General features: G+C 42.8%; 1 protein-coding gene across 1 annotated transcript in view; it reads left to right on the plus strand.

The window, feature by feature from the left end:
* VAV3 (vav guanine nucleotide exchange factor 3) overlaps positions 1 to 26,905 on the plus strand; it is a 1,144,177-nt gene that overhangs the window by 423,623 nt on the left and 693,649 nt on the right. The window contains exons 4-7 of the mRNA XM_069232407.1: positions 22 to 90; positions 3,817 to 3,925; positions 18,450 to 18,542; positions 18,664 to 18,732. Of these exons, the coding sequence (XP_069088508.1) occupies positions 22 to 90; positions 3,817 to 3,925; positions 18,450 to 18,542; positions 18,664 to 18,732 (340 nt within the window). The remainder of the gene's footprint in view (positions 1 to 21; positions 91 to 3,816; positions 3,926 to 18,449; positions 18,543 to 18,663; positions 18,733 to 26,905) is intronic.

Below are 26,905 nucleotides of genomic sequence, written 5' to 3' on the forward strand. Positions count from 1 at the left end.
TTTGTATTTCTTTCTCTACAGACCATTTGCCACAGAAGAACGCATTGATGACGACGAAGACATATATAAAGCGCTTCCTGATTTAATTGAGTAGGTTCAATTTACAAAGCATTGATAACGTTTGGAAGCAGAGTTTGAATGAAAGCCAAAGCATTGTTATTGTCTGAATGATGATTGGATTGAGATGCTGAGTTACCAGGAGGCACTTCAAGCTAGTATGAGTACCTTTCAATAATACTTTCTATGTGGAAAATGTAGTCTGACATTATGTTCTGAAAACCTACAAATATATCAAGCATTTCATCATTCTATGAAGAGTTGGTCGTGAATCTTGTATATGCAAAGCCTATGAGGATTCGTGCATTTCTTCATTAATTACCTTAGATAATTTGATTCTTGGGAAATAAACAATTTGAAATAAATCAATCCGGCCACTGCAAATAGTCTCAGTTGTAACTATGTACAGTATGACAAAAGCTAAATTAATATGCTGTTTGGTGTCTCTCCTGGACTAGAGTAAGCAGCGACCGACTAATCAGATACCTTCTCACCCCAGCAGCTCGTTTATTTCTCCTGATCTTGGAGGCTTGGATTAGTGCAACTTCCTTTATTGTGTAGAATGTAACTAAGGGTATCAGGGTTAGTTGTGTGTGGAATTTCTTCTAAGGCTTACCTGAATGACCATTTCTCCACTGCCTTCCCATTAGGCAACTCTTTTATTATTCTCTTCAGTTCTGCCAAATCTACAAACCCCACAGTGGCTTCTGATAAGATGTAGTAAAGCACACCACTCAGATTGGGTTAAGAAATCGTCAGTGGTGTATCAGTGCATGCACGATTTACAAGATGCAAGCACTTCAGATGTTTTTTTAACCCACACCTTATTCAGATTACCCATCTCCATGATCTGTGCTAATACTTGACACTCTTCAGTGTTTTAAAAGACAGCATCTTGCTTATAAAAACTGTTCTACTTGTGTGGACCAGCTGCGTCTTCACAGCTTTCTAACTGAATGCCTCCTTGTTTACATCTAATAGTTAATTTCTTTAGTAAATCATCATAACTAAGTCGCTGGGATACGTTGTTGTACTTGCCTAGTATGACTGATGCCCACACCTTCATGGTATACCAGTAACTAATGTATCTCAATCATAGCCTTATGACTCGTCCTATTGAAACTGCTGATGATATGTCCTAGACGCAAACTTTGCGTTTGGGAAAAAAACCATGAAAAGTGCATAGTCTTTTGCACACTTATTTCTATGTCACGTCGTACATCAAACTGAAGTGTACTGATGATTCCACGCAAAAATGTCCCTGACACTTTAAGCCATCCTCTGCAATCTTGATCTAGATGGAAAGTGTGATCTAAGCAAATTATTGGAAGAATACCTTCCTATGGGTTGAGAAAAATGTGGAAACTAAAATGTCATTGTTCATAGAGCACTGCCTTTGTGCATTTCAATAAAACATATATCTTTATAGTTATACATGTGTATATTACCCGGTGTACTCAAGCTCCAACAAAGCCATTAACTGACAGTTTGCCTAGTAATCTTCTTCCTCACACTCACTCCTCTATTAAAGTTATCTAATACTGTGTTCAAAGTGACATTAAAGTCACCGCAGACTACAACTGTGACTTTATTTACTGAAAACTCCATAATGAGTTTTTGGAGCACCATTGGTGCCATTTATGGTTTCTGTGGGATCTTATGAGAATGTTTGGTGTGCAAGGGAGATTCATTGGGTGTCTTTAGACATCATGCACATGTCTGGTAGAGAGGCTCTAAGTGAGCATCCATATGACCAGCCCCATTATTGCTGGTGTTGCCACTCTTCTCATTCATACTTATGGGTTATAGACTGATCTTATGTCAAACCTGGGCAGTTCATGCAGGAGAGCTAGAATTTGAATCCCCTTTGGCAGTAGAATAAGCCAAGTAACTTGTGGTTATGATGCAGCATAAATAACAATGAGTCTCTATTAAAACATTGGATCAGTCTATTTGAAAAGATGGGTAGACTACTGACGGTACTGTGATAGGTTGACTCAGTTTTAAAAAGATGAATTTTCTTCCAGTGTTTTAGCCCGTTTCGCTTTGCTCCTCTGTATGTAAATCCACTATTGTTCAAGCCTCTAGAGTGAAGTAATTTGCTTTTTTAAATGTGATTTCAAATGGCTATTCATAGATGTAAGACTTCTGTATTTGCCAGTATTAAGAGCAGATGGCAATTTCACCAGCTTTAAGCTCTATGGTGGTTGCCTAATACAATTAATGGTTAGCATCATATATAGTTTTAGAAATTTGTTTTGTATCTCAGCTCCTGGTTATAGTTATTTTGCCTGAATTCAATTCATTAAAGTGACTTCGGCCCACACTACAAAACATAGCTCGCTTCCGTACATACAAATAGATAAATCACACCTTAGAGTCAATTAGATACCTAAAAATACTGGATGCTAAAAACATGATATACCATTCTATATTGATAAAATTCGCAAGAGAATAAAACCATGTTAAAAAGCTGTGGGGGCTACAAAGTATTTAAGCTGGTGAGCATGCCTGAACACCAAGCCTTCTAGTTAGGCAACCTGATGTTTTTCACGAATATCCCAGTTTAGTTTTAAACATGGGCCACTTGCTTTTGTTACATATATCACTAGATCACTTAGCAGAAAGAATATATTGTCTGCTGTGTTATCAAGCTGTTCCCTACATAAGATCTTAATTATTGTATTTGACCTGGCCGTCTCAGATAATTTCCAGAGCAGCATAAAATGTTCCAGTTCCTCTCTTTTGCCACAGAGGCATTTGTCTGACCCTGCCGGGTTTCTTCTATTCTTAGTTGTGTTTAATGGTAAGCACCCCTCCTAGCTAAGGCAAACAATCTTCCTTCCCTCTGGTTTGCCTGCAGAGTGAGATACTGTAGAACGTTCGAGATTGGATGTAACAAGCCGGTGTGACAACTCAGTCGTACGGTTCCTAAAGCGTACATTTTTTGCTGGTACTTTAACTACAAGGATTGCTTGTTGACTGTGGCATTTAGCTTTTTTCGTGTCATCTTTTTCATATTCGGGGATGGGGACAAACCCACTCTCTCAACTTTGTTATTCCATTGAGTTGCCTAGATGGATTATGACTGCATAAAGAAGTGTTCTTCCCATGCTTTGTCCAAGTTGGTTAGTACCTTTTGGAGGCCATCCCTTTCTCCCCATACTTGATGGGAGTCTTTTGATATTTACTCTCGATAGAAGAATAGCCATTACCCGATTTCAGTACTGCTGTAGGGGACAGTGGCAGCTGCCACTCAAAGGGGGTGGTGAGACAGGGTCCTTATCGTGTCTTAGTTTTTCTCTATTCTGTACTCAAGAAAAACAATTTTGTGGGTTGCAGTATATGAAACTAAGGTATGGCTTTACCAGTGGCATGATTTGGCGGTTATTGCACTGGGCACGTACAAAAAAAACAAGTTTGCTTGTGGACTTGTAAAAAGATCCAACTGGAGGGATCCTCTACCTAAGAGGCATATTGCTGACTGTGTTGAGCCATAGAAAAAATAGTTCCAGTGCAGCGGTTACATTTCATAAGAAACGTAATATAGCATAATAGTTTTAAAATTATTTGGCTAATTTCTTCACTGTTCTGTATACATGCGAAGATGTCTGCTTATTTTGAAATATGCATAAGGCATGTCTATTATTTTCATAAATGTATATTGAGGACATTTTATTTCACACCAGTTAGGCATTTCCATTGATAATTTTAACTGAAGAAAGTGCTTGAGTTGAAACATTTTACTTTGTCTTTAAGTGAAACTGGGGTGGACGATGATGAAGAGCTATATGATTGTGTCTATGGGGATGATGAAGGTGGCGAAGTGTATGAAGATTTAATGAAAGCCGAAGCAGCACCTCCAACTGTACGTATTTTCATTATCATTAATAGGTATTTCTTTATAGCATATTACATATATTAGTCAAATCAAACAGAAGGGTAATTTATAAATTGAGTTATTTTCCTAATTGACTGTTAAGCATTAAAAAATGACACTTTGTTACATATATGTTACATCTATGCTTCAAAGTGAGGGCATTGAAGCAATGACTCCGTTGATGGTGCTCGTCTCTTTAGGTTTCGCTTGTGAAATCCATAATATTTCATATAAATCTTAAAAGGGGCCTACATCTCACCCCCTTGCTTTCCTTGCTTTCATTGTTTCCGGTGCTTGCCACTTACTTTTCCTCTATTTCTATTGGCTGTAGCACTATTTTCTTGCATTTACCAATGCTTTTTCCAAGTGTGTTTGCTCTTATAAGTGTCACGAGGCCTAACTACTGTGTTCATCCACTTTGGTTTCAGAACTTCTTTTCATAATTGATTTGCTACTTTACACAACGTGCAAATCCCATAGAAGGTATTGGAGCGCTTCACAGGCACGGAGAGATTAAGGGTGTCATTATGACCCCGGCAGTCGGTGTAAATGCAGCGGTAGTACCACCAACCGGCTGGTGGTACATACTGCCTCATTATGACATTGGTGGATTGGCTGGAGCCAGCCCACCAATATACCACACCAACCGCCATGGCAGTAGCAGCCGCCGGGCCAGAGCTAACAATCTCCAACCCAGCAGCTGCTACTGTACTGCCGGTGGCATTTTGACCCTGCCTACTGCCATGGTTTTCGTGGCAGTGGTAGGAGGCCCACCCCCCCAACACTCCCCAGACAATCTCCCCTATACACGCACACTCGCAGGCACACACCACGCATTCACACACTCACTCACACGGGCATACACGCATTCATACACACATGCATCCATTCATTCACGCACACGTCCGCACACACATTCACACTGACACGCAGACACGCATTCACATTTCCATTCATATACGCATTCGCACACATGCACACACACATGCAAACAACACTACACACACATTCGCATTCATGCACACACTCACACATTTATGCACACACACACAACACCCCCGAGCCCTCTGCCCTGTCAGAAACCCATCTTTCCTGCATCCGGGGAGTCTTCCGGCAGGGGACGGGACACTCCTAACAAGCACCTGCCAGCAAAACACCGCCAGGCCATAATATTTTTCATAATACGGCTGGCGGCGGTCTACTGGTGTGGTGCTGGTGGTGGTAGCAGCGCCACCTTAACACCATCCACCAGCATGGCAACAGTCGAATTTCTGCCCTTCTTGTGGCAAAAATCCAACTGTGGTCATATTATGGCGGACGGATGATAGCCGTGGTGACGGTCTTTTGACGGCCGTCGCCGCGGCGGTAGGCGGCATTTACTTCCATTGTCATAATTAGGGCCTAAGTGATTTGCACAGAAACACTGGATATTGTGCCAGTTGTTTTGTGGGGAATCAACACTCGGATCACAACACTCACCAGTCCCCCTGGGCCCGAAGCTGGGAATCACTCTAGTCGTGCCTTTTGTTTGGAAATCGAGCAGAGCACTCACCAGTCCCCCTGGGGCACAAGCAGGGACCCACTATGGTGCTCCCTTTTGTCGCTGCTCCCCATCTGCATCCCATTGTCCCTTACTCACTGGAATCTGCTAGCTTGTGTCTGGTTCATTTTATCCCCCTAAATGACCGCTTTCAGGTGAACTATAACTATTCAAGTGTAGTTACTTTTAGTAAGCAAAACATTGTAATATTTTTTTATACCACTTGGAAGCGGTGGCTTTCATTTCTGCTTATTGAGAATGCTTTATCCCTGTTTCAATGTGATTGTCACACATGAATGAATCGATTACTCATTAATACGTAATTACAACAGCTTGAACATTATTGTTGTAGTAGAAATTCTTTTCTATCACACTTAGATATTCTGAGGTAATTGTGCAAAATTGCATATTTTTCTTGAAAGGCGTGATGTCTTCTGGTGTTGTACTCAACATAAAAACTGGTTTGGAATTTTAAGGCGTCAAGGTAGATGCCCACGTGTATTTGGGATGGGTAATTTAAGGAAAAGCCCAGTTTTGTGAGTGTATATTCTGGTGAGAATCTTTCGAGTTGTTACTTGTTCACTGTGCACTCTGGACGTCATTGCGCACTTTGTGGGTGTCCAGTCTTCCACTTTCCAGGACACAAATGCAAACCGCTGCTTCTTAAGTACTTCCCTTTGCCTTGAGCTTCAAGCCAAGCAAGTCGAGTGCCATTATGTGTTTGTTTTCTGCTGTCCTCAACGTATGCAAGTTAAATCTGGACTCTGAGCAGCACCCTTCTGGCATGTCATCAGGATGCAGTAATGTGAAACTGTTCTGTCAGCCTTGCATGACAAAAGCTGGCCTGCCACTCATTGCTTTTATTGTAATGACGTCGCAGGAACCCGAAGGGTTTTCTAGCTTCTGTTAAAACCATCTTTCCATGCTTGGCACAAACCAAGCAATGAATGTATTGCTCCCTGGTCTAGAAAACGAAACACTGATTATTCTTCAAACAAAAGGGCCAAGAAGTAAATAAAGCAGAAAGTGCTGCAGGTACCATTCAATTCAGAGATTCCAACTTCCTTCCTGGCAGCCTCGATCCTGCTCATAACAAAGAGCAGAAATTCCATTACATTTGTTCGATAAAATCAAGTTTTCTGCATAATATTTTTTCTTTCTAAAACTTATGACTCTCCAAATATAATTGTTTTTTCCTTCTGTATGTGAAGTTGTCAACCCACCACCATATTTACTTATACTATAAAATCTTACTAGGTTCTGTGTTACACTGGTTAATTGCCTTATTGGTCAACATATTTGTATCTGCAGGAGGCTGCTGTGCTTGACAGTAAAGGGAAAGTATAAGTGCCTACGTAAGGAACCCTTTGTGTTGAGTGCTCCTTTTCAAGTGCCTTTGTTCTTGGCCATAAAATGATGAGTCATATTGTCTGGAAACCTGTGGTGGTCTCATCACAAATGATGAGTATAGGAACACATGAAGACTATCACAGGTAGAAATTATCACTGCAGTTATATGACGCTATGTATGAACTATGGGGGTCATTACAACAGTTGTAACCGCCGTGCGGCCGCAAATGCGGGCGCACTCCAGCGGTGCCCATTATGACATCCCCGCCGGCCCAGCGGGGATGCGGGGATGTGGGCCGCAACATGGGAGCCAGCTCCAAATGGAGCCGGCGGTGTTGCGGCCGTGCGACGGGTGCAGTTGCACCCGTCGCGCTTTTCACTGTCTGCTATGCTATGCCAGTGGCATGGGCAGTGCAGGGGCCCCCAGGGGCCCGTGACTCCCCCTACCGCCAGCCTTTTCCTGGCGGTTCAAACCGCCAGGAAAAGGCTGGCGGTAGGGGGACTCGTAATCCCCTGGTCAGCGCTGCAAGTAGCGCTGCCCTGGCGTATTATCACCACCGGGGCAAATGTGGCGGGAAACCGCCGGCCCCGGCGGTGCGACCGTGGCGCTACCGCCGCGGTCGTAATCCCCTTTGAAGCACCGCCAGCATGTTGGCGGTGCTTCAGCCAAAACAGCCCTGGCGGTCTCGGACCGCCAGGGTTGTAATGAGGGCCTATGTATTTATTTACCCATCTCAGTGGTACTAGTTGTAATGACCCCAAAAGGATGAGAGACTGAACTGCCTGTTAAGGATTCAACTAAGCAGCCATTATCTGAGATGCAGATTTCTGAGATTGATGCCCACAATCAGCTAGCTCTTTTGATGGTTAGAAGGTAACCTTAGACCTGAAGCTTGGATTCTTATGGCACCAGAAGCAATTATGTGTTGCCACCCCTCTGCCACCATTCATAGTATTATCCCATTTAACTAATCTCCCCACTTTATAATACCACCAGTAATAGCACAATACATTGCCTTTCTTGAAAAAGAAGCCATAAAACTTAAACGGAGTTTCAAAAACTTATACTGCACAACAATTCACGAAGTTACATGTTATGACAAAAAACAGCATGTTAATAATAACATAGGCAAAACCTAATGCATTCACCAATGCATGTTTTCATATGCAGCTTGTTAACCTGTCTTTCCTTGAGTAATTAAATTGCAGTTTAACCCATTGATCACTATTGTCATACTTCCACGATTAAGCATCATGCCACACCATACCTAAGAATATAACATCACACCAAACATCATATAACACATCAAAGGCACAGCCCATCACCCAAAGCTGCTTGATATTGCAAGACTACAAACCACTCTTCACCAACTACTTCATACCACACAATACTAGAGCAAGTTGCACAGCACCAGTGAAATTATAATCTCAGCAGCATTTGCAGACATGGCTTCCTGAAGGTAGAAAAATAAGTGTGGATAACACTAAGGCCAATGACACCATAAAATAAATTATCATTATGGAATTAGGAAACAACAAAATGTTAGTACTAGCATTCCATTGTTTGTTGTCACCTGAGAGGAGACACAGCATTTCCTGAAACATCAGGATGATAAGTGATACTCTGTTATGTGTGCTATGACCTTCAGCTAGCCAATGCAGTTCAGTATAGGGTTATGTTTTTAGGAACAAGAGGCCTGTGGGACATTCAACATTGCACCAGCAATTCGGTCTGATAGCAAGCTTGCCATAGTATGTACAGTGAGCAAAACATGAGGGACCTACAAGTATTGAAAGAAGTCTTAGAGAATGAACATTACTAATTCTGGACATTAAAGAATTCAAGGGATGGAGGCTATAGTCATCTAATAAACTCTTTTTCAAAGTAAAATCTTATCTTTGAAGATATTTTAACAGGGTACTGTTTGGCAAGGCAACTTCAGATTTAGATACTCAAACATTAGTATGCATTGATTGAGACCCACGTTTGAGTGCAACCTGAATGTCCATTTCTCTCTGTCTCATTTGGCCTCCTGTTAAGCTCCTGGAACTGATATGTTAAGTGGAAATTTTGAATGATTATAAGAAGCCTAGAGGACTGATTTTGTGTCTCACTATAAATAAGGCTTCTTGCAATTAAAAGCATATGAAACTATTAGTTCAAACTCGCATACTCTCATTCCTATGTTACTCACTTTTGCACACAGACTTTGTAAGAGTGAACTTGAATTTGTGATATTGCTAAATAACAATCACAATAAATATTGTCATTAACAAAAGGGCCTTCCAGTATGTGCCCTTCCCTCTCTCTCCTATATTTCCATCTATCCCCCACTTGTTTAAAACACTCATGTAAAGTTATTCACTTGCATACTTCTGCATTACACTATGTCAGGAGTACAGCAACCATTTTAGGACATCCTCATTCCTCACTCATCATCCCTACTTCTCATCTCTGCTTCTCTTCCATCATCTGTACTTCTCATCCATCATACACCATTCTTACTTCTCATCCATCATCCCTACTTCTCATCCATCATACATCATCCCTACTTCTCATCCATCATCCCTACATCTCATCCATCATCCATCATCCCTACTTCTCACCCATCAACCCTACTTCTCATCCATCATACAACCTCCCTACTTCTCATCTATCATCCCTGCTTCTCTTCCATCATCCCTGCTTTTCATCTATCGTCCCTACTTCTCTTGAGAAGTAGGGATGATAAGCAGGGATGATGGAAAAGAAGTATGGATGAGAAGCAGGGGTGAGGGATGAGAAGTGGGGATGATGGAAGCAAAGTAGGGATGATGGATGAGAAGTAGGGATGATGTATGATGGATGAGAAGTAGGGATGATGGATGAGAAGTAGGGATGATGTATGATGGAAGAGAAGTAGGGATAATGGATGAGAAGTAAGAATGACGAATGATGGATGAGAAGTAGGGATGATGGAATAAAAGCAGGGATAATGGATGAGAGGTAGAGATGATGTATGATGGATGAGAAGGAGAGATGATGGATGAGAAGCAGGGATGAGAAGTAGGGATGAGGAGTGAGGAATGAGGATGTCCTAAAATGAATGGTGTACTGGAGTCATTCTTGTTCTTCTCCTTGAAAAATTAGTAGAGTGCATGGGTCCGCTCATGATGGTACCTCCGGCCCACAGTTATAATTGCTTTGTTGTTTTCTAGACTGATCCATAGTGAAGGGTATAGGATGGACTTAATGGAACAGAACCTATGGAGACAGGTTGACAGAAGAACATAAATTAAGTTTTAACACAAAGCAAAAACACGTATTCTATGTCCGACCACCGAAACTCTAGAAGAATACTGATTGCCAATCAGGAGTATATTTGTTAATGTGTGAACCCTCAGACCACCTTCTCGGCAAGCAATAGTTTGTATGATCCTGAATGCCTATATATCATGAACTGTTCAATACTATTTATAATGTCCACAACAACACACAGCAATTGATACATTCACATTCATAAATATAGTTCTGCTAGAAGGGCAAGGGTTACACATTAGGGTATATTTACATTGCAAAAAGTGTTTAAAACTTCTCTTAACAAACCAACTACTTAGTATAAGCATGGCATGAAGATGAGCCTTCAAGTTCATGTGGGGCATAGGGTAAGCTGGGATTATATTTTTAGATCTTAACTTCCCATGTAAAAAGCACTCAAGCACAACATAGTGCCATTGTGATTATTTGTGTCATGCAACACTTGCACAACAAGGCACACTTACAATTGAATCTTGAACTTTGCCAGTGGAAGTCCACAAGTAACAGCTTCAGATTTGAGTCAGGTGGACTGCAATATATGAAGGTTTGCTTAGAAGGTGAAGTTATGCAGGAACAGGATCACCCTCAACATTAGGAACAATTGATGGGGTGGTGGTCTACATAGTTCCAAAAATCAAAGATGACCACCACTCCTCCCACTTAAATGGGCAATGGTCTGTGAGGCCCGTTGTACTCTCTTTCATAGTCTTGGAACATTCTGTGTCTTTCTCTTTTAGGGAAAACAAACCCTTGCACCTATTTGTGCAAAACATCTTTATGCCACAAACAACATCCTTTGTGATACAGCACTGCAAAGGCAAAACATAAGAAGGCAGTGTATTGAAGACCAGATAAACCCTGTCATTTTCTTTCTAGAATTTGACTTTATAAATCACATACCTAATACATACATATGTGCATACATAATAAATACATGCATGCATCAATCTTGTATTTCATAAGATGTTATTGAATGTTGCCTACTATTCAGTCAGTCCTCAGCTGAAACATTGCTGCGAGGATACCGTGGCTTTTATAAAAAACATGATGAAAGACATTCATATGTGCATACATAATAAATACATGCATGCATCAATCTTGTATTTCATAAGATGTTATTGAATGTTGCCTACTATTCAGTCAGCCCTCCAGTGAAACATTGCTGCGAGGATACCTTGGCTTTTCTACATAACATGATGAAAGACATTCAGTGCTTTTTGGGAAACATTTAATGTCCTTGAAGCTGTTAGGCTTTACCCAGGAATAATATAGCACACTGATTAGGCAGGTGCAAATGATTTCACAACATTAGCTGCCAGAAAGCTTTGATGTCTTCAGATATGTTAGGGGCCCTCTCAATATACTTTGCCTCATCACAATCAATCATTTTTCATTGAAAGGAAAAAGACACAGAACTCTTTCACTTTATGTTAGTGAATCCCCTTTATAGTGCCATTGAGTGTAAGTTAGATTAATGCAGCTGCGATGATGCACTTTAAACTTAGGAAAATAAAGATTAGAATTCTAGATTTTTGCTTCCTGCAGCCCTCCAAGTTGTTCTGCAATCCTGGAACTTGAATACTTTTTATGATTCCTGACATAAGCGTAAGCATAAGCAGAAGGTGCTTGTGCAAGGATCTCTGTTGGACTAAACCTAACTTACAGTTGTAGCAGTTACCCTGGGATTACTGGGACCCTCTCTCTTCCATTTTGCTCTATATTGTCCTACCAGATATAGGAGATTCAAGTGTCTGAAGGTCATTATAAATGGGTAGCTGTGAGACTCAAGAATGGATTTTCTTGATCTTTTTCTGTGCAGTGCCAGGCTCTAAAACATGTTAATTGGAGAAGGAAATGAATGCCTTTATTGATCTGATGAATATTCATCCTTATTGTCCTGCTTCAGAATCATCTTTCAACCAAAGCTTATAGGGCTCTTGCATACTTGTCCTCTGATTTAAGCTACCTACAGCATTAGTAGTTGAAGTACACCTAATGCCTTTTGTTTGATTTTGGGTTTATTCTTCACATTGACACCCTAGAAATTGTACCTGACCTCAAAAAGCCTTCAAAGGACTATGCCTTGTAATTTAAGACTTTTTACTTCAGCATAGAGACTAAGCCTAAGGGTAGTTTTATACATCAGGCCTATATTACGACCTCTATCTAACTGTGCCAGTTCTCTTTTTGTCCTAGATCTTCCAAAATGTTTTGCAGAGACACTTTGCCATTTTGTCACCTTTTTCACTTTTTCCTATAGATATATATTGCTTTCTAAGGGAGCTCAATTTAACAAAGGCCCTCAATTACTTTAGTTGGAACAGTTTAAACAGTTTTTATCCGCTTTCATTTTATCAGCAGCAGACAATTGTTTTGTCTCTCATTCAGATTTGTGAGATTGTTGCTCCTCCATGTGCATACAAAAGAACCACCACTCCACTGGTAATAGACTATTGTTGAGCAATGTTAAACAGTGCATAGTGAATTGCTGTCGGAACGGAATTAAGCTGGCAAAATGACTCAGTGAGCTGAATACTTGTTGCCCTTGTCTTGAAATGTCAGCTAAGACGTTTATACTCATGAGGTCTGAAAACTGAGTAGCATTGCAATGGGTAATAGTAGCACCTGCTACAAACAGTACTTATAGAAAAGGCAAGGTGGAAGCACCATATAAAAACACAGGAATCTTATTATTTGTATTAGTATTACTATTACTGTAACCCACTTTGAACTGAAACTATTTTTCTGGCAGCAGCCATACAACACATTATTTAGATAACTAATGTATTAAAGGCTAGTTCATCTTTAGGACTAAACACATTTTACTACATGGTGAATTTAGGTAGTGTGTAACTATAACACATTTGTTCCACAGACACTTTCTGCCTTGTTTGTCAACCAGAATGTATCTTGATGCTTTCCTAAGTTTTACAGGTCTGTGGCAAGAGAGAGATGTACAGTTGGGATGTGAGAAGGCTCTTCAATTTTACACTAAGGGCAGTAGTTTAACAGCTCTCCCGCATAGTGGTGTGTGTGATGAATTGTGCAAATAACCAACGTGAAAACGTCAAAGCCGTATCTGCTATTGGCATTTGCCTAAGCACTTTCCTTCTCAGGATTATGCTTTAGATGAGTTTGAGAAATCTTTTCACGCAGCATAAGGGTGTGCAAACAAGAGCATAACAACTTCACAACAGTCACTTTAAAATGACAATATGACCAATGTGGCCATACAAAGAATATTCCAAGCTGAAATAAAGTACAAGGGTTTTTTCATTCTAGATTAAGGCTCAGAGTAGCATTGATAATTCTCAAGACAAGACTGTAAAGGTACAAACTAAAGATGGGCTGTCCAAATCTCCTAAAGATGTTCAAATGAACTAACATCAGAAAGACTGAACACTCAATCAATGCTACACATAATGGCAATAAGAAAATCACCCTCTTCTACTTCTGTCTGCTTCTGTTAATCATTTAGCCATTTTAATTCTACAATTTAGTAACCCGATAAGGGGTAGCCCTACAGATTAGCAAATCCATGTCAACATGTGCTGGGTTAAACACATGGGCAAAAAGGTAAAAAGTACAACAGTAACAAAAAGAAGTTGAAAAAAGGAAATCTGTGGAAACAGGTGACTAACTAAGGTTGGCAAAAAGTAGGTAAAACGGGAAGGTGTCAGCATTTCAGAAGCTCGATTAAGAGTCTTCTTCTTTGGGTCAGGGGAAAATCTCTAATTCTCAACAAACCATTTCAAATATTAGAGAGAACTAGACCTCTCAGAGTCCAAGGGGTTCAGCTCCTAAAGGGAAGGTGATAAGACCTGTGCAGTGGGGTCTGGAGAGAGACTGCAACTGATCCAAGTGCGGAACGGTATATTAAAGTTCATAGTGCAAGATGATTTATCCATCCATCACTCCACATGACACAAAAGGTGTAGTTGTGCAGTGGAAGCCATTCATGCAACACAGACTGCAACATCAGTGAAGACTTTCGCCATTGACATATGAAAAGCGTCCATCATAGCTCATCCATGCCGGTTGCAACAATCGCATACATAATCCATTCCACAGTTCCTGGATCTACTGAACTTAAGGTTAGTTTCTCAGGCTCACAATGTCTAAAATAATAGAATATCTCTTTCAAAACTCGCATTCTCATGAGAACGAAGTCTGAATAAAAAGTACACGTTAGCAAGAATGACTAAACATTTTTTGCACAATCAGGAAATAGGGGCCTACAGGCCTCACTTAGGCTAATCAAAGTGAATTAAAACAGCTCATTCATTCATGTAATTAATACACATAAATATAACATTCAGAATTATGAACCCAACATTAATAAGCTTTGTCAATATTTATTTGTGAGAAAGTCAAGGCTTAACATGTTCAACCCAATATTTCTGACTGATACTGCTGGTAACTGATCCTGACTGTGCCCCTAGGCTCTGCTAATTATATCCAGTGCCAGGGATCTGAATACAAGGTATATGGGACAGTGTAAGTGGCACAATTATAATTGGCAATGACAGACTTGTGTAAATCCCTAGTAGATAATAGGACAAAGGAGATTCAAACTACCTATAAGTCCCCAATATATAATAGGGCAGGCAATTATTGAGGCCCAGTAGATGTCCTACACTTGATTGTGCACTGCTATGATACCTTCTGTCATTTTTAAAGGCGGCCATGCCTTGCAGACTGTCTTTAAAAAGTTAAATGTGTGCAAATTCGACTCTGGAAGGTGATGAACTGAATGAACTTCCACCACAAAGGAAACTTGTGGTAATGGCTTGTTAACTAGTTGCAAAACCATATGATGCATTTACTTTTATGCATTATTTTCCAAGTTTGTATTAATAAAACCTGCTCCATGAATAACCTTTGTAAAATGGACATCTGGCTGCAGGGAATTGCCACTCAGTTTTCTGTACTACCATTTCGGGATGCTCTTCTTCCTGATAGGTAGAAGGGGAACACTACAGAACCCTTTGTCCCCAGACAGTCCATACTCTGCTCTAAGGAGTGTGAATTACAGCAGGTGGGCTATGGTGGGTGTCATCTGTGCTCAGCAGAGAAACAAAGTTGAGTGGTGGCATCGGGTGGCAGCCCTGAGTAGCATTGGGGACATGATCTTGGTATCTCAGAAAGCACCTTTTGCTGCTCATTTATTTTTGATAGAATTTTTATTGGGATTTTGAAACAGACAAAACCATACAACAAAATCCAACCACCAATGACAGAAGTTACAAATATGTAGGAACACATCAGGATCATGTAACTCAACAGTGATCGGCGATGACAACATATACATCAAGAATTTTGGGCGGTCGAACCAAAAACACTGAAAGAACACCCACTGAGAATATCACATTAAGAGTAAAACACCTTAAAAAGTGTTCCACTGATGCCCTTGCCTAAGCCAGCCCCCCTTCAAATGTATTTATTTAGTGTAAGCTCTGCTGTCTTCCTTGAGCGACAAATGCCGCTCAGGGCATAGCTCCAAGTGGATCCTTTGTTAGGCAGCCCATACCTCCCATATTTTATAATATTTCCAAGGGCATCCTCCCGCAGGATAAATATGGTGTTCTAGTCCCAAGCAGTGATCTAAACTCCCTTTCCATCGCTGCAGCGACAGACCTGTAGCATCCTTCCATGCCGGTGCGATATCCCGCGTGGCTATGACTGCCCCAGCCACAGCAGGGCCCACTTATATATTTTCCTGTCAATGTCCTCGGAAATGTGGAGCAGGTCATGTTGATGGGTTCACAGCAGCGTTTACTCCAGCACCCCCTCCAAACAGTCAAAAACGTCCTCCCAGTAGAACACCAAGATGGGGCAACTCCAGACTGTGTGTAAAAAATATCCATGGACTATCTGGCATTACAAGAATGTTGCGGACTCAATCAGCCCTCTTTCAGAGCCTCTCCCTTGTATAGTACACTCTATGTAGGTAACGTAGCTCAATGGGGAGGTTCGAGGAAGCAATGGCCACTTCCCTTGGAGAGGCCAGTTCATCTCTCCAGTCTTTGTCTTTCAAAAGGGCCTAAGTCCTGGGTCCATTTTTTCCAAAGTAACCCAAAGGTGTCCAGGGCATTATTGATTAGGGATCGGTATATAGGTGAAATTTTGTGATCTCAGATGCACGTCATGAGTATTTTGCCCTCCAGAGGAGTAAACTGTGGAATCGCCAGGTACAGCGTAAGAGCATGGTGGAGCTAAAGATACCTGTAAATGGACACTTACAGAGCTGAAACTCTTCTTGCAGATTGCGCATAGTCTTCAGTGAGTAACCCTTGAATACATTGTCAGATATTGATAAGGTCCCACATTGAAATCCATGCCAACCAGCCACCTGGAAGAGGACTGTGTCAGTCCAAAGAGGGGTTTCATAGGTGATTCAGCCCCTCCAACCCGTGGCAGCCAAGTACCACTCTTGTAACTGAGGAGACACCCCAGAGGATCGTCCCCCCATACAACAGGTGAAGTAGCAACTACGTCCCCATTGCTCAACCCTCCACTGCGTAGGCCCGGTCTATAAATCCCTGTAATAAGATCATGCATCTGGGGTGGCAATGCCTCCATCATAGGTCGATCTACAACATTTAGTTAAGGCAATCTGGGGCAGACCATGTTTCCACAAGAAGCCTGCAGCAACGATTCTAAGCTCCAAAATAGAGAAGGGGGAAGGGAAAAGGTAAAGTTCTCAATCTGATATATCAACCGCTGTGGTGTCACCATTTTAAAAATAGCGGAACTACCCAAGAGGGACAGCGGGAGGGCCTCCCAAAACTTGTTGATCAGTTTTTCATAATTCTTCTTGCTGCACACAATGCTGAAATTCATAAATTCACACAACACAGAATATAAAATATATTTGCTCAGTTTCTCTACATGTAAAAGCACTGAAGTGTACTTGTTCCATTCCTTATTAGCCAAGAGGTAAAAATGGTGCAAAGTATTTTCCACCTTTTTTGTGCCCCAAGCACAACTTTACATAAGTCTGTCCCTAGCCGGATAGCGAAAATAGAAACCTCCCACTCATAAGGCAAAAGCTGATAAGTAATTTCTTCTGAAACTCATGCACCTGAAAAAATAATTCTGCTGCTTGGATGAATTGCTCACTAACTGGTCATAAAAATACAGTCTGAGAGCGCGTCTTGCTGAAAAAGAAAGAACTGCTGTAAGTATTAAATACAGTTTTTTTTAGTTGGTTGCGGTGAAATATTTACCAAACATGATAAATAATATTACCCCATGGTGAGGTATTACCGATTATAATAAATGCATCTTTTTCCAAATTCCAAATTTGGTTCTGCATTTGTAGTGAGATTTAATGCATTGAAGTCCATGTTCCCAGCTAAATTTGGACGTGTTTGACCTGCTGAAATCTGTCATCGTAAAACAGAGGAGAGGTAACAATTATTATAAAGCACGGAATTATGATCCCTGAACAAATTAGTGTTTCCACAGGGACCCAAATGTAACACTCAGTTTACAATTAGGGCCCTGATCTTGCACCGAACAAAGAGTCAATCGTGCATCACATTAAGTAGGATGTGTAATGTACTGATTTGGTTCACATTTATATCATTCTTTTGTATGTAAAGAAAAAGAGGTGAGGTCATTAACGTTTTTTGATTAGGGAATAAAACCGACTCACAATTGCCTGCTTCTTTGAGTTAGAGCCCGGTAGATGCAGAAACAGGGGAGAAAAGCAAGGGGTTAGATGGATGTTTTAGATACTAGGTACTATGGAAGGAGGGGGAGGGCGAAATATATCAGTGGGAGGAAATGGCTTTGGTGTCAGGTTAGATCTGACGCCTCAAAGTGTAGATGAAGGGATGCTTTGTTTTTTTTTTCTTCACTTTGCCTTTTTGTTTGGTTTTGGCAATGCTTTGACAGCAAAGCAAAGGTTGGACTGACTATAAGTTGTGATGTGGACCACCCCCTCGTTAGACCCGTGGTAAGGGGTGCGCATGGTCAATGTTGTAGGAGTATGACTTCTGACCATCAGGTTGTCACCGGAAATCCCGGACTCCATGGGCTACGGGCAAGATTTGAGGCAGTGGATCCTGCTGACTGACAAGATTTGTAACTAACGTTGATTACGAATAGATGGAGCAGCCTTGATTACAGACCGTTTCCTATGGTCCAGGTTTCCAGTTACTTCTTGGCTTCCTTACTTTTCATCATTGTTTTTTAATCCTGTTTCCTCTATGAAAAGCGTTGAAAACCCCAGCAAAGAACATAACATTGAATGAAAATAGTATGTATTTTAGGTGTCTCATAACCTTGCTGTTTTACTGTTTTGCTCATTACTGTAGAAATCGGCAGAAAGTGACATTCGAACCTGTTGCCTCTTAGAAATAAAACAAACCGAAGAAAAATATACGGAAACCTTGGAATCCATAGAGAAAGTGAGTTACTCAGTTGCATGACCAAAGAAGTTTTAACTGGCAAGTAGAAATAGAAATTAAAAGATGTGCACATTGGGCTAATTTTTAGGCTAATTTTTTTACCTTTTATGTACCTTTGCAGTTTTTCATGATGCCATTGAAAAAGTTTCTGCCAGTGCGTGATTTTGAAACAGTATTCATAAATATTCCTGTAAGTACTGACAAATAAGGGTAAGTGTTCATAAAAGCTGTCTATTCACTATACAAGTAAATGTATACAGACTTGTTTTTAATAGCTGTAGAATTTACAGACATGCATAGGGCATGAGTTTGGCCCAAAGTCATATCTTTGTCTTCAGTTAATTTGTGTACACTTAAGATTTTCATATAAACTGCAGTATTTGCATCACCCAGACATTATTTGGTAACATTTATCCAGTAGACATGCATTCTTAAGATTCAGAAAGTTTAACAGACCCCTTCGCATTAACTACCTCGGGATTAAAGGTATGCGAATTTGAATTCTTTTTCAGTGAAACATAATGAAATTCTTTAATTCTATTAACATTTTTTAACATTGCACAAAATTAAGCCTTTTTTCCAAAATGTGGGTTGCTGATGTGGGTAGCATTGTAAACTAGCCTTCCACTGACAATTTTGCAAAATATCGTAAGGTGAAACTTCAGAAATATTTTCCAATTTCAAATAACAGTTTTTTCTGAATTGGGCGAATTTCACACGTGGGATTACAATTTTGACAAAGTCTAGTTATGATCACTTTGGAACACTGGCAAGTTATATGTGACTTTCACATTAGGATTCACCTAGAAAGTGATTCACACCCCACAATTAATCCCATTCATTTTAAATCAACATCTAAAGTTGTATAATCCGCTAACTCCAGGCACGAAGATGCAGCAAAGTAAATCTTGCTTGAAGTATTTTCCAGCTTTAGTATTGAAATGATTGATTGACTCTGTGCTGAAAATTTTAAACTAATGGATTCTTTCTTAGGGCAGATTATGAAACCATGAACAAGGCATTGTGGTGCTCGAGTAAAAGTGCTAAAAAACAATGCATGGAGACACATTGTTTGACCAAGTGTACAGACTGGCTGAGTCTCAACTTCTCTCAAATATTAAATGTGCTCAATGCCCTGCCCTGCCATATCCTCCTCTCATTCCTCTCATATAATGCATAGTGAACACAAAAAGTTTGAGTAACTACTACTTGATAAAAAGATAAAGTGAATACACACACAGTTGATTACTGTATTTAGTGTATTAGAGGAAGCGGTAGTGAGGAGATCCCACTTTCCTTCAGATATGATCTTGGGCATGGTTGCAGTATGTGAGCAGTAGCTCACTTCAGCAACAGACTGTTTCCGAATAATCCCTGCTATTTCAAGGCACTAACTGCACTCCATTTGCTGCCCACTGGTTCATTTGAGTCGATCAGCAGCACCAAGGCTGGCATCTCAAAGGCAAGACAATCCAGATTTTAATACCAGGCATAGACCAGCATCAGCAATGGAGGCTGTACCTTTCACCCTGGAGAACTGGACTGTGGATAGTTAGAAACTCTTTGTCCCAACTGAGGACAGTCAATGCAACATCATTTTCTGCTCGGGGAGTTTCATTTTTTTATGACAGAATAATGTAGAATTTTGATTTTTATTAGGCATTTGAACTTTTGTGACTAATGTTTTTTAACATTTGTTTTTTTATTTGGGAATTCTGTTAATTTCCCTTTAGCTGCAAGTTGAGCTCCTTCCTGGATGCAGGCACCATTTTTGTATTTTTAATGAATATATATATTTTTTAAGTTCCCATTGATCACCAATACCCTAACAACCATCTCAGTTATGTTTTAAAATGTTTTTTATTTTATTTTAAATTATTAGCTTCCTATTGGTCTTCATTGTTTGCCTCTCACATGATAAAGCATTCTGATGTTGTTATCACAGTTCTGTAGTCAATGTTCTTAGCATATTCCCATAGATTTTTCACATATTTCAAGTTATAGTTCAAATAGAACTTGCCAGCATGGAAATGCACAGGAGGGTGTGTGTGGTTTGGCCGCTGACCTGAATGGCCGCTTGAGCACAGAGCTCCGTGTGCCGGGCCTGGTCGGGGCCTATGGAGGGGCTCGGTGCCCTGACGGGAGCCCCCCCCACTGTCCTGGGGATTCCTGAAGGCGTGCCGGATCCGGGGGACGAGGTGCCCCGTGACGCACAGCAGCGGCCTCCCGCAGTGTCTGGCTGGGCGCGGCCCAGTGAGGCACGCTGAGCCGAGGCCTCGATTTCTGGAGGAGGGGAGAACATCGGCAGTGGAGTTGGAGGTAATTCTACGGAGGCCAGAATACCTCAGAGGAGAGAGGTGAAAGGTGAATGCCCTTCCCCTCCTAGCTAATAAATTAACTTTTGATGGCCTGGGATGCCGCAGTAGTGCCCTGACACACCAGAGGACACCCCTGGGAGCCCTGGGACACACTAAACAGGTACCGGTGACCATACCCACTACAGCAAGACATACTGGGGCTCCCCCACAGACAATTTTCCCTAACAGTCCTATATTAAGGGCCCAACCTGGTGCCTGGAGGGGGTGCAGTACGGGGAAGTGTGCGAGAGGGAGCAGCATCACTTTGCCGCGCCTGGAGCTTCTTTGACGGGAGTCGGTGCCAGCCTCGGGAGCTTAGGTGAGGGAACCCCTGTCCCCATGGAGTAGCTGGGCCCCTCGGGGAGCATCTCACAGGGCAGGGACCATTGGCCTATTTATAATGCCGCAGGGACAGGGACCCCATCAACTGGACCCACCGGGCCTCATCAGCAGAGTCATCCTTCCTCTGCCCTCTACTCTTACACCCCGGTACCAGTCTGGTGAGCAGAGTTGGGCCTGGCACTGATGCAAATCGAATTCAGGGGTTTTGAAGGCAGGGTCTGTCACCTCTCAAACTGACCGTCGAAGAGGTGGGGGAAAGGAAAAGAGGGCACAGCCCGGTGCTTTGAACCTTTCATGCAATAGTGTGATCCTTACACCGAAATTATCACCTCTCCCAGGCTCGCCCTGTTTGTTTAATACCTCCCACCGACTACAAGCATCAGCTTCCTACCGGCCACATCGCTAACAAGGTTCCCTACTCACATCTTCACTAGGTACTCCCTCTCCAGAAACCCCGTCACCCTGGGGCAAGGCCAAGCAGGAAGCCTTCTGGTAAACACTCCTGCCAACTGTTGTTTTCTGAGGCCCTAGCACAACCAAAAACTATGGCAGCGCAGAGAACCCCTCCAGGTTCTGCGCCCTCACCTGCTGCTCCCCCCCCAATTGGAAACGGCGGACCGCATACTGCAGGAGATTGCTGCGGTGGGGCGCCGCCTAGAGACATTGGACTCCAGGATCTCTGAACTGACTGTAGCCTCCTCCTCCATTTGGGCTGACATAGCTGGCTTTCGAGAGACAGTGAATAACTTAGATCAACGTCTCATGATTATGGAAGTCCACGTAGCGGCACTACCCGGCCAGGAGGCTGAGTTGCGGTTCTTACGACCAAAGGTAATTGACTTAGAGGGCAGGAGTCGTAGAGACAACGTGCGCCTTTTTGGTATCCTGGAACACAAGGAGGGCTCTGATGTAAAAACTTTCCTCAAAAATCTCTTGCCCGAGCTTACGGGCTTGGAGTACTCACCACCACTAGAGTTTCAAAGAGTGCATAGGATCGGTCCCCTCCATAAAGCGACCTCTGACAAGCCACGTCCCATCATCGCATGCTTTCTGCGACATGAACAGGCTTGTCAGACTATCTCTGCAGCCAAATCTCAAGGGCCATACTCCCTAGAGGGACATGAGATCAGGGTGGTGGCAGATTTCTCCAGGTCAACAAATAAAAAGCGTAAGGCATTTCTGGCCCTTCGTCCCCAACTCAGGAACTTAGATATCAAATATAGGGCCTGATTCTAACTTTGGAGGACGGTGTTAAACCGTCCCAAAAGTGGCGGATATACCACCTACCGTATTACGAGTCCATTATATCCTATGGAACTCGTAATACGGTAGGTGGTATATCCGCCACTTTTGGGACGGTTTAACACCGTCCTCCAAAGTTAGAATCAGGCCCATAGTCTCTTTGAGCCGGCGTGCATGTGGGTCTCTTACTATAAAAAATCCAGGGATTTCACTGAACCAGCGGACCTCAGCGCCTTTCTGAGCGGCCTGGCTTCACACCCTATGGACACCACCACCGCGCATTCAGACCTGGACAACTTCACCCCTGAGGATCTACCTGCAGTCTCATCCCCGCTGTCTCAACCCCAACGTCTTGTCTTGCAAAAGACAGGCAGGAGCTACGACCGCTCACCTAAATCTCAGGAGGGTCGCAACCATGCCCTCCAAGCGGTGATTGATCATACTCAGGACCAGGGCAGAGACTAGTCCCGTTCCCCCTTGAAACCAACTCTTAAGGAACACCCTTAATGCTGGACTTATGGGAGTTCGGAGATCTTCCCACTTCTTACTCAGCAACAAGTTCCTCCTCTTCGGACAGCTAAGAGCCAGATTAGACTATCACTGTCATTGTCTTCTTTCCTGGTTGGGAGGGATCGGGGAGGGGTTTGGGCTGGTGCTTTGTCGTCACGCACATGCTGTGTCTGCTGTGATTTATCCCTGCTCATGGGCAGGCTGTGTGGCCAAACCTCTTGTGAATGTCATACCACCTTGAGAATTGGCTTATAGCCCATATCTCGGAACAACAACGGATGTACCATTTTGCTCACACAATATCGCATATGTTTTCTCATGTTGCTAGTTGAAAGTTTGTAATTTTTCACCTATGCTTTTTATATGGTATTGATTATGCTGCATGTGTCATATGTTCGGCATCAGGTTCTTGATTGGGATCATGCCATTAGACACTGCTGATTCCCTCTTTCCCCTCCCTGTACCACTCATTTCCACCCACTACCCTGAGGGAATACCTGGACGGCATAGGTTACAGGACTTTTGCCCCCATGCTGGTCCTTTCTAGGATCAGGTTCCCCATTTGGGCACCCCCTGGGCCTCGTTGTTTCAAATGCCCCCTTCTCTCAATTCTGGGGCCCATACCCTGTCCTCCCCTTGAAGGCCGTGGAGGAGGAAGCCATGCCTTCTGTTACCCCAGTGAATTATTCCGTTGGCACTACTGATTCCGGTGTGAGGTGGCATGGACTCCATTTTTCTCTATTACTGTGGTTGGCCACCCGTTTACGACTACCTGTCTGGGTGGTCGACTGAAGTGTATTCTTCTCTTCTCCATTTTATAGAACAGTCTACTCCCATAATTATGTATTTTACCTCGTTGCTCAATTTACACTACTGCATGGCGCTACCTGTAAGGGAGGCCCCTTGGAAATCATATCAGTTAGCATATCGATTCCTTTGTTCCCCTCCGATCCCCCCAGATGACCGCCCGGTGCGCGGGTTTTCCAGGTTTTGACCCGCAGTTTAACAGGGCTTTCGGTGATGAGATATTTCTTGATCACTGTAGTTTCCCCTTCTTTTTTCCCATAGATTTGGTTTGTTTATTCTTTTTTTTCTTTCTTTCCCTTAATCCTCTCTTTCTTGTGCTTCTCCATCTGTACACTCTTTCTTTCTATTCAGGTGAGTATTATTTATCTCTATCCATCTCTCTAATTCCCTTCTTCTCTCTTGCTTCTTTTTCTTCGAGGTTCCCCCCCTTTTTTTCCCTCTTCTTCTCTTTCTTTCCCGTGACCAAGGGGTTTTCTCCACATCCCAAACTTCACCTCATTTAATTTCCCCACTCCAGAACATAAGTGTGCGGAGCTCTGCTGTATCTAGCTCCTTTGTACATCCATTGTATCACCGGTCACGAAGTTCCCAATTCCCTATAGATAGCGCTCCTATTCTACTTCATAATGGGGTCGACTACCCCGCTCACAGTTCTCTCTTGGAACGTACACGGTATGACACATTATATCAAGCGTCAGATGATCCTCTCTTATCGCCGGTCAAAAAGTACTGACATTGCTCTTTTACAGGAAACTCACCTCACCCCTTCTGAGTCAGAAAAACTCCGTATAGAGTGGGTGGGCAAGGTGCTTTTCAGCGGAGCGCCAGCTGTGCATAGCGAGACACAGTGCTCGGGGAGGAAATGCGGGGGTTGCAATACTTATTTGTCAATCCCTCCAGCTCAGGCTTCTTAAGACATGGAACGATCCGGAAGGGTGTTACGTACTGGCCAAGCTTACCCTCGGCTCTTCTACAATTTGTGTTGGTTCTAGTTACGCTCCTATTGGCTCCAAACGTTCTTTTTTCCTCTCTTTTAACAGACTTCTGACAGAGATTGGTGCCTCCCTATACCTGTTGGGTGATGACTGGAACTTAGTACAGGATGTCATCTTGGATCGTTCAAGTGGCCTAGATATGGTTAATAATGCGACCGGGCCCTTTTCCATGACGTTCTGTTGGACCATGGTCTGTTGGACCATTGGTGCCTGTCATCCATTCGACCGAGAATATACGTTAGTTTTCACAGTACGTGGGACTCAATCTCGGCTAGACTACTTTCTAAGCAACCACCGGTTATTACAGTCAATTCAAATGTGTGAAATTCTCCCGGCCGCACTGTCCTATCACTCTCCGATTTTACTAGCTTTAGAGCTGGGGATGGCCTCGCCGGGTCGTAAGCCTTGGCGTCTCTCAAACTCCAGATATCGATCCCCAAAGGGAAAGGAACTACTCAGGTCTCATATTGCCACATATCTCCAGAATAATAAGGGCTCAGTCTCCTCACCACAGATATTGTGGGCGGTGGCGAAGGTGACCATCAGAAGACAACTTATGAGAGATGCAGCCATCTCCAATGCCCAAAAGAGGGGCCAACAGAGCGAACTGGAAGCTTGCATTGCCCAGACCACCTGGGAATACACCCAAATGCCCACTCCAACTATTCGTTGATGCCTGGAACTAGCCAAAATGGAGCTCAACTCTCTCTATACGTCACAAGCGGAATATGCATTAGAACGGCTGAAAGGTCGTCGTTATGAGCACAGCGAGAAAGCAGGTTGTCTCTTAGCCGCTCAACTCCGTCAGAGGGAGGCAGCGCTGGCCATACAAGCTTGACGCAGCCCCGACGGCTCGTTTATCACGCATCCACAGGCAATTGCGGAGGAGTTTGGTCGTTTTTATCAAACCCTATATACATCTGAAACAACTGAAGACATCGGGCGATTGGAGGCCTTCCTTGATAGGGCAAACATACCCTGTCTTTCAGATGAGGGTAGAGCACTCCTGGAGGGTGACATTAGCAAGGAGGAGATACAGCAGGCGATAGCCAACCTTTCCTACCATAAGGCACCCGGGGAAGATGGGTTTCTCGTCAGAGTTCTATAAATGGACAGTAGCAGATACAGTAGATGCATTATATGAGACATTTCGGGGGGTTGACCAGATGGGCTCATTACATCCTCTTTCCAACAAAGCCTCCATTGTAGTTCTCCCAAAGCCCGGTAAAGATCCTCTTCTGTGCGGTAGCTATAGTCCCATATCTCTTCTTAATGGAGATATCAAGATCCTGGCAGGGATTCTGGCATCTCGCCTCAGGAAGGTCGTCCTTTCTTTAATCCATCATACCCAAGTGGGTTTTGTTCCGGGCCGCTCATCGAGAAATCACCTACGTACATTACTCCACGCTATTTGGATTGCCCGGGACTCACAGGAGGAAGCACTTGCCCTCTCACTTGATGCTGAGAAGGCGTTTGATCGAATAGAGTGGTGGTACCTCTTCGAAACATTGAAGCGTTTTGGTCTAGAGACAAATTTTATCAACAGAGTACGTTTGCTGTATGAGTCCCCAACAGCCCAAGTAAACTGCAGTGGGTTTCTTTCTGACGTCTTTTCGGTCAACAGGGGGACACGCAAGGGCTGCCCCCAGTCCCCATTATTTTTTCTATTTGCCGTAGAGCCTTTAGCGGCAACAAAACGCAATTCCAATCTTATATCCGGTATCCCGGTTCCAGGCGGCCGATCCACCATTTATCTATATGCTGATGATATTCTCCTCACTCTCACCAATTTACCCCCCCCCCCCTTCCAGCCCTTAGAGCTGTTCTAGTGGAATTTGAGCATCTTTCAGGCTATCGGATCAACTGGGACAAAAGTGAGGTGCTACCATTGTCTCCAGCAACAGTTCGTGCTTCAGTCCAGGGACTTTCAGTTAAATGGAAACAGTCACGTCTTCGCTATTTAGGCATTGATGTTAACAGAGGTTTGGATAACATGGTGGTGGACAACCTGGATCCTCTAATTTGTAGTATGAAACGGGATTTTGAGAAATTGACTCATTTGGGCCTCTCTATGTGGGGTAGAGTTCAGGCGGTGCGAATGGTGACCTTG

The sequence above is a fragment of the Pleurodeles waltl genome, chromosome 4_2 (assembly GCF_031143425.1).
Source record: "Pleurodeles waltl isolate 20211129_DDA chromosome 4_2, aPleWal1.hap1.20221129, whole genome shotgun sequence".
NCBI lineage: Eukaryota > Metazoa > Chordata > Amphibia > Caudata > Salamandridae > Pleurodeles > Pleurodeles waltl.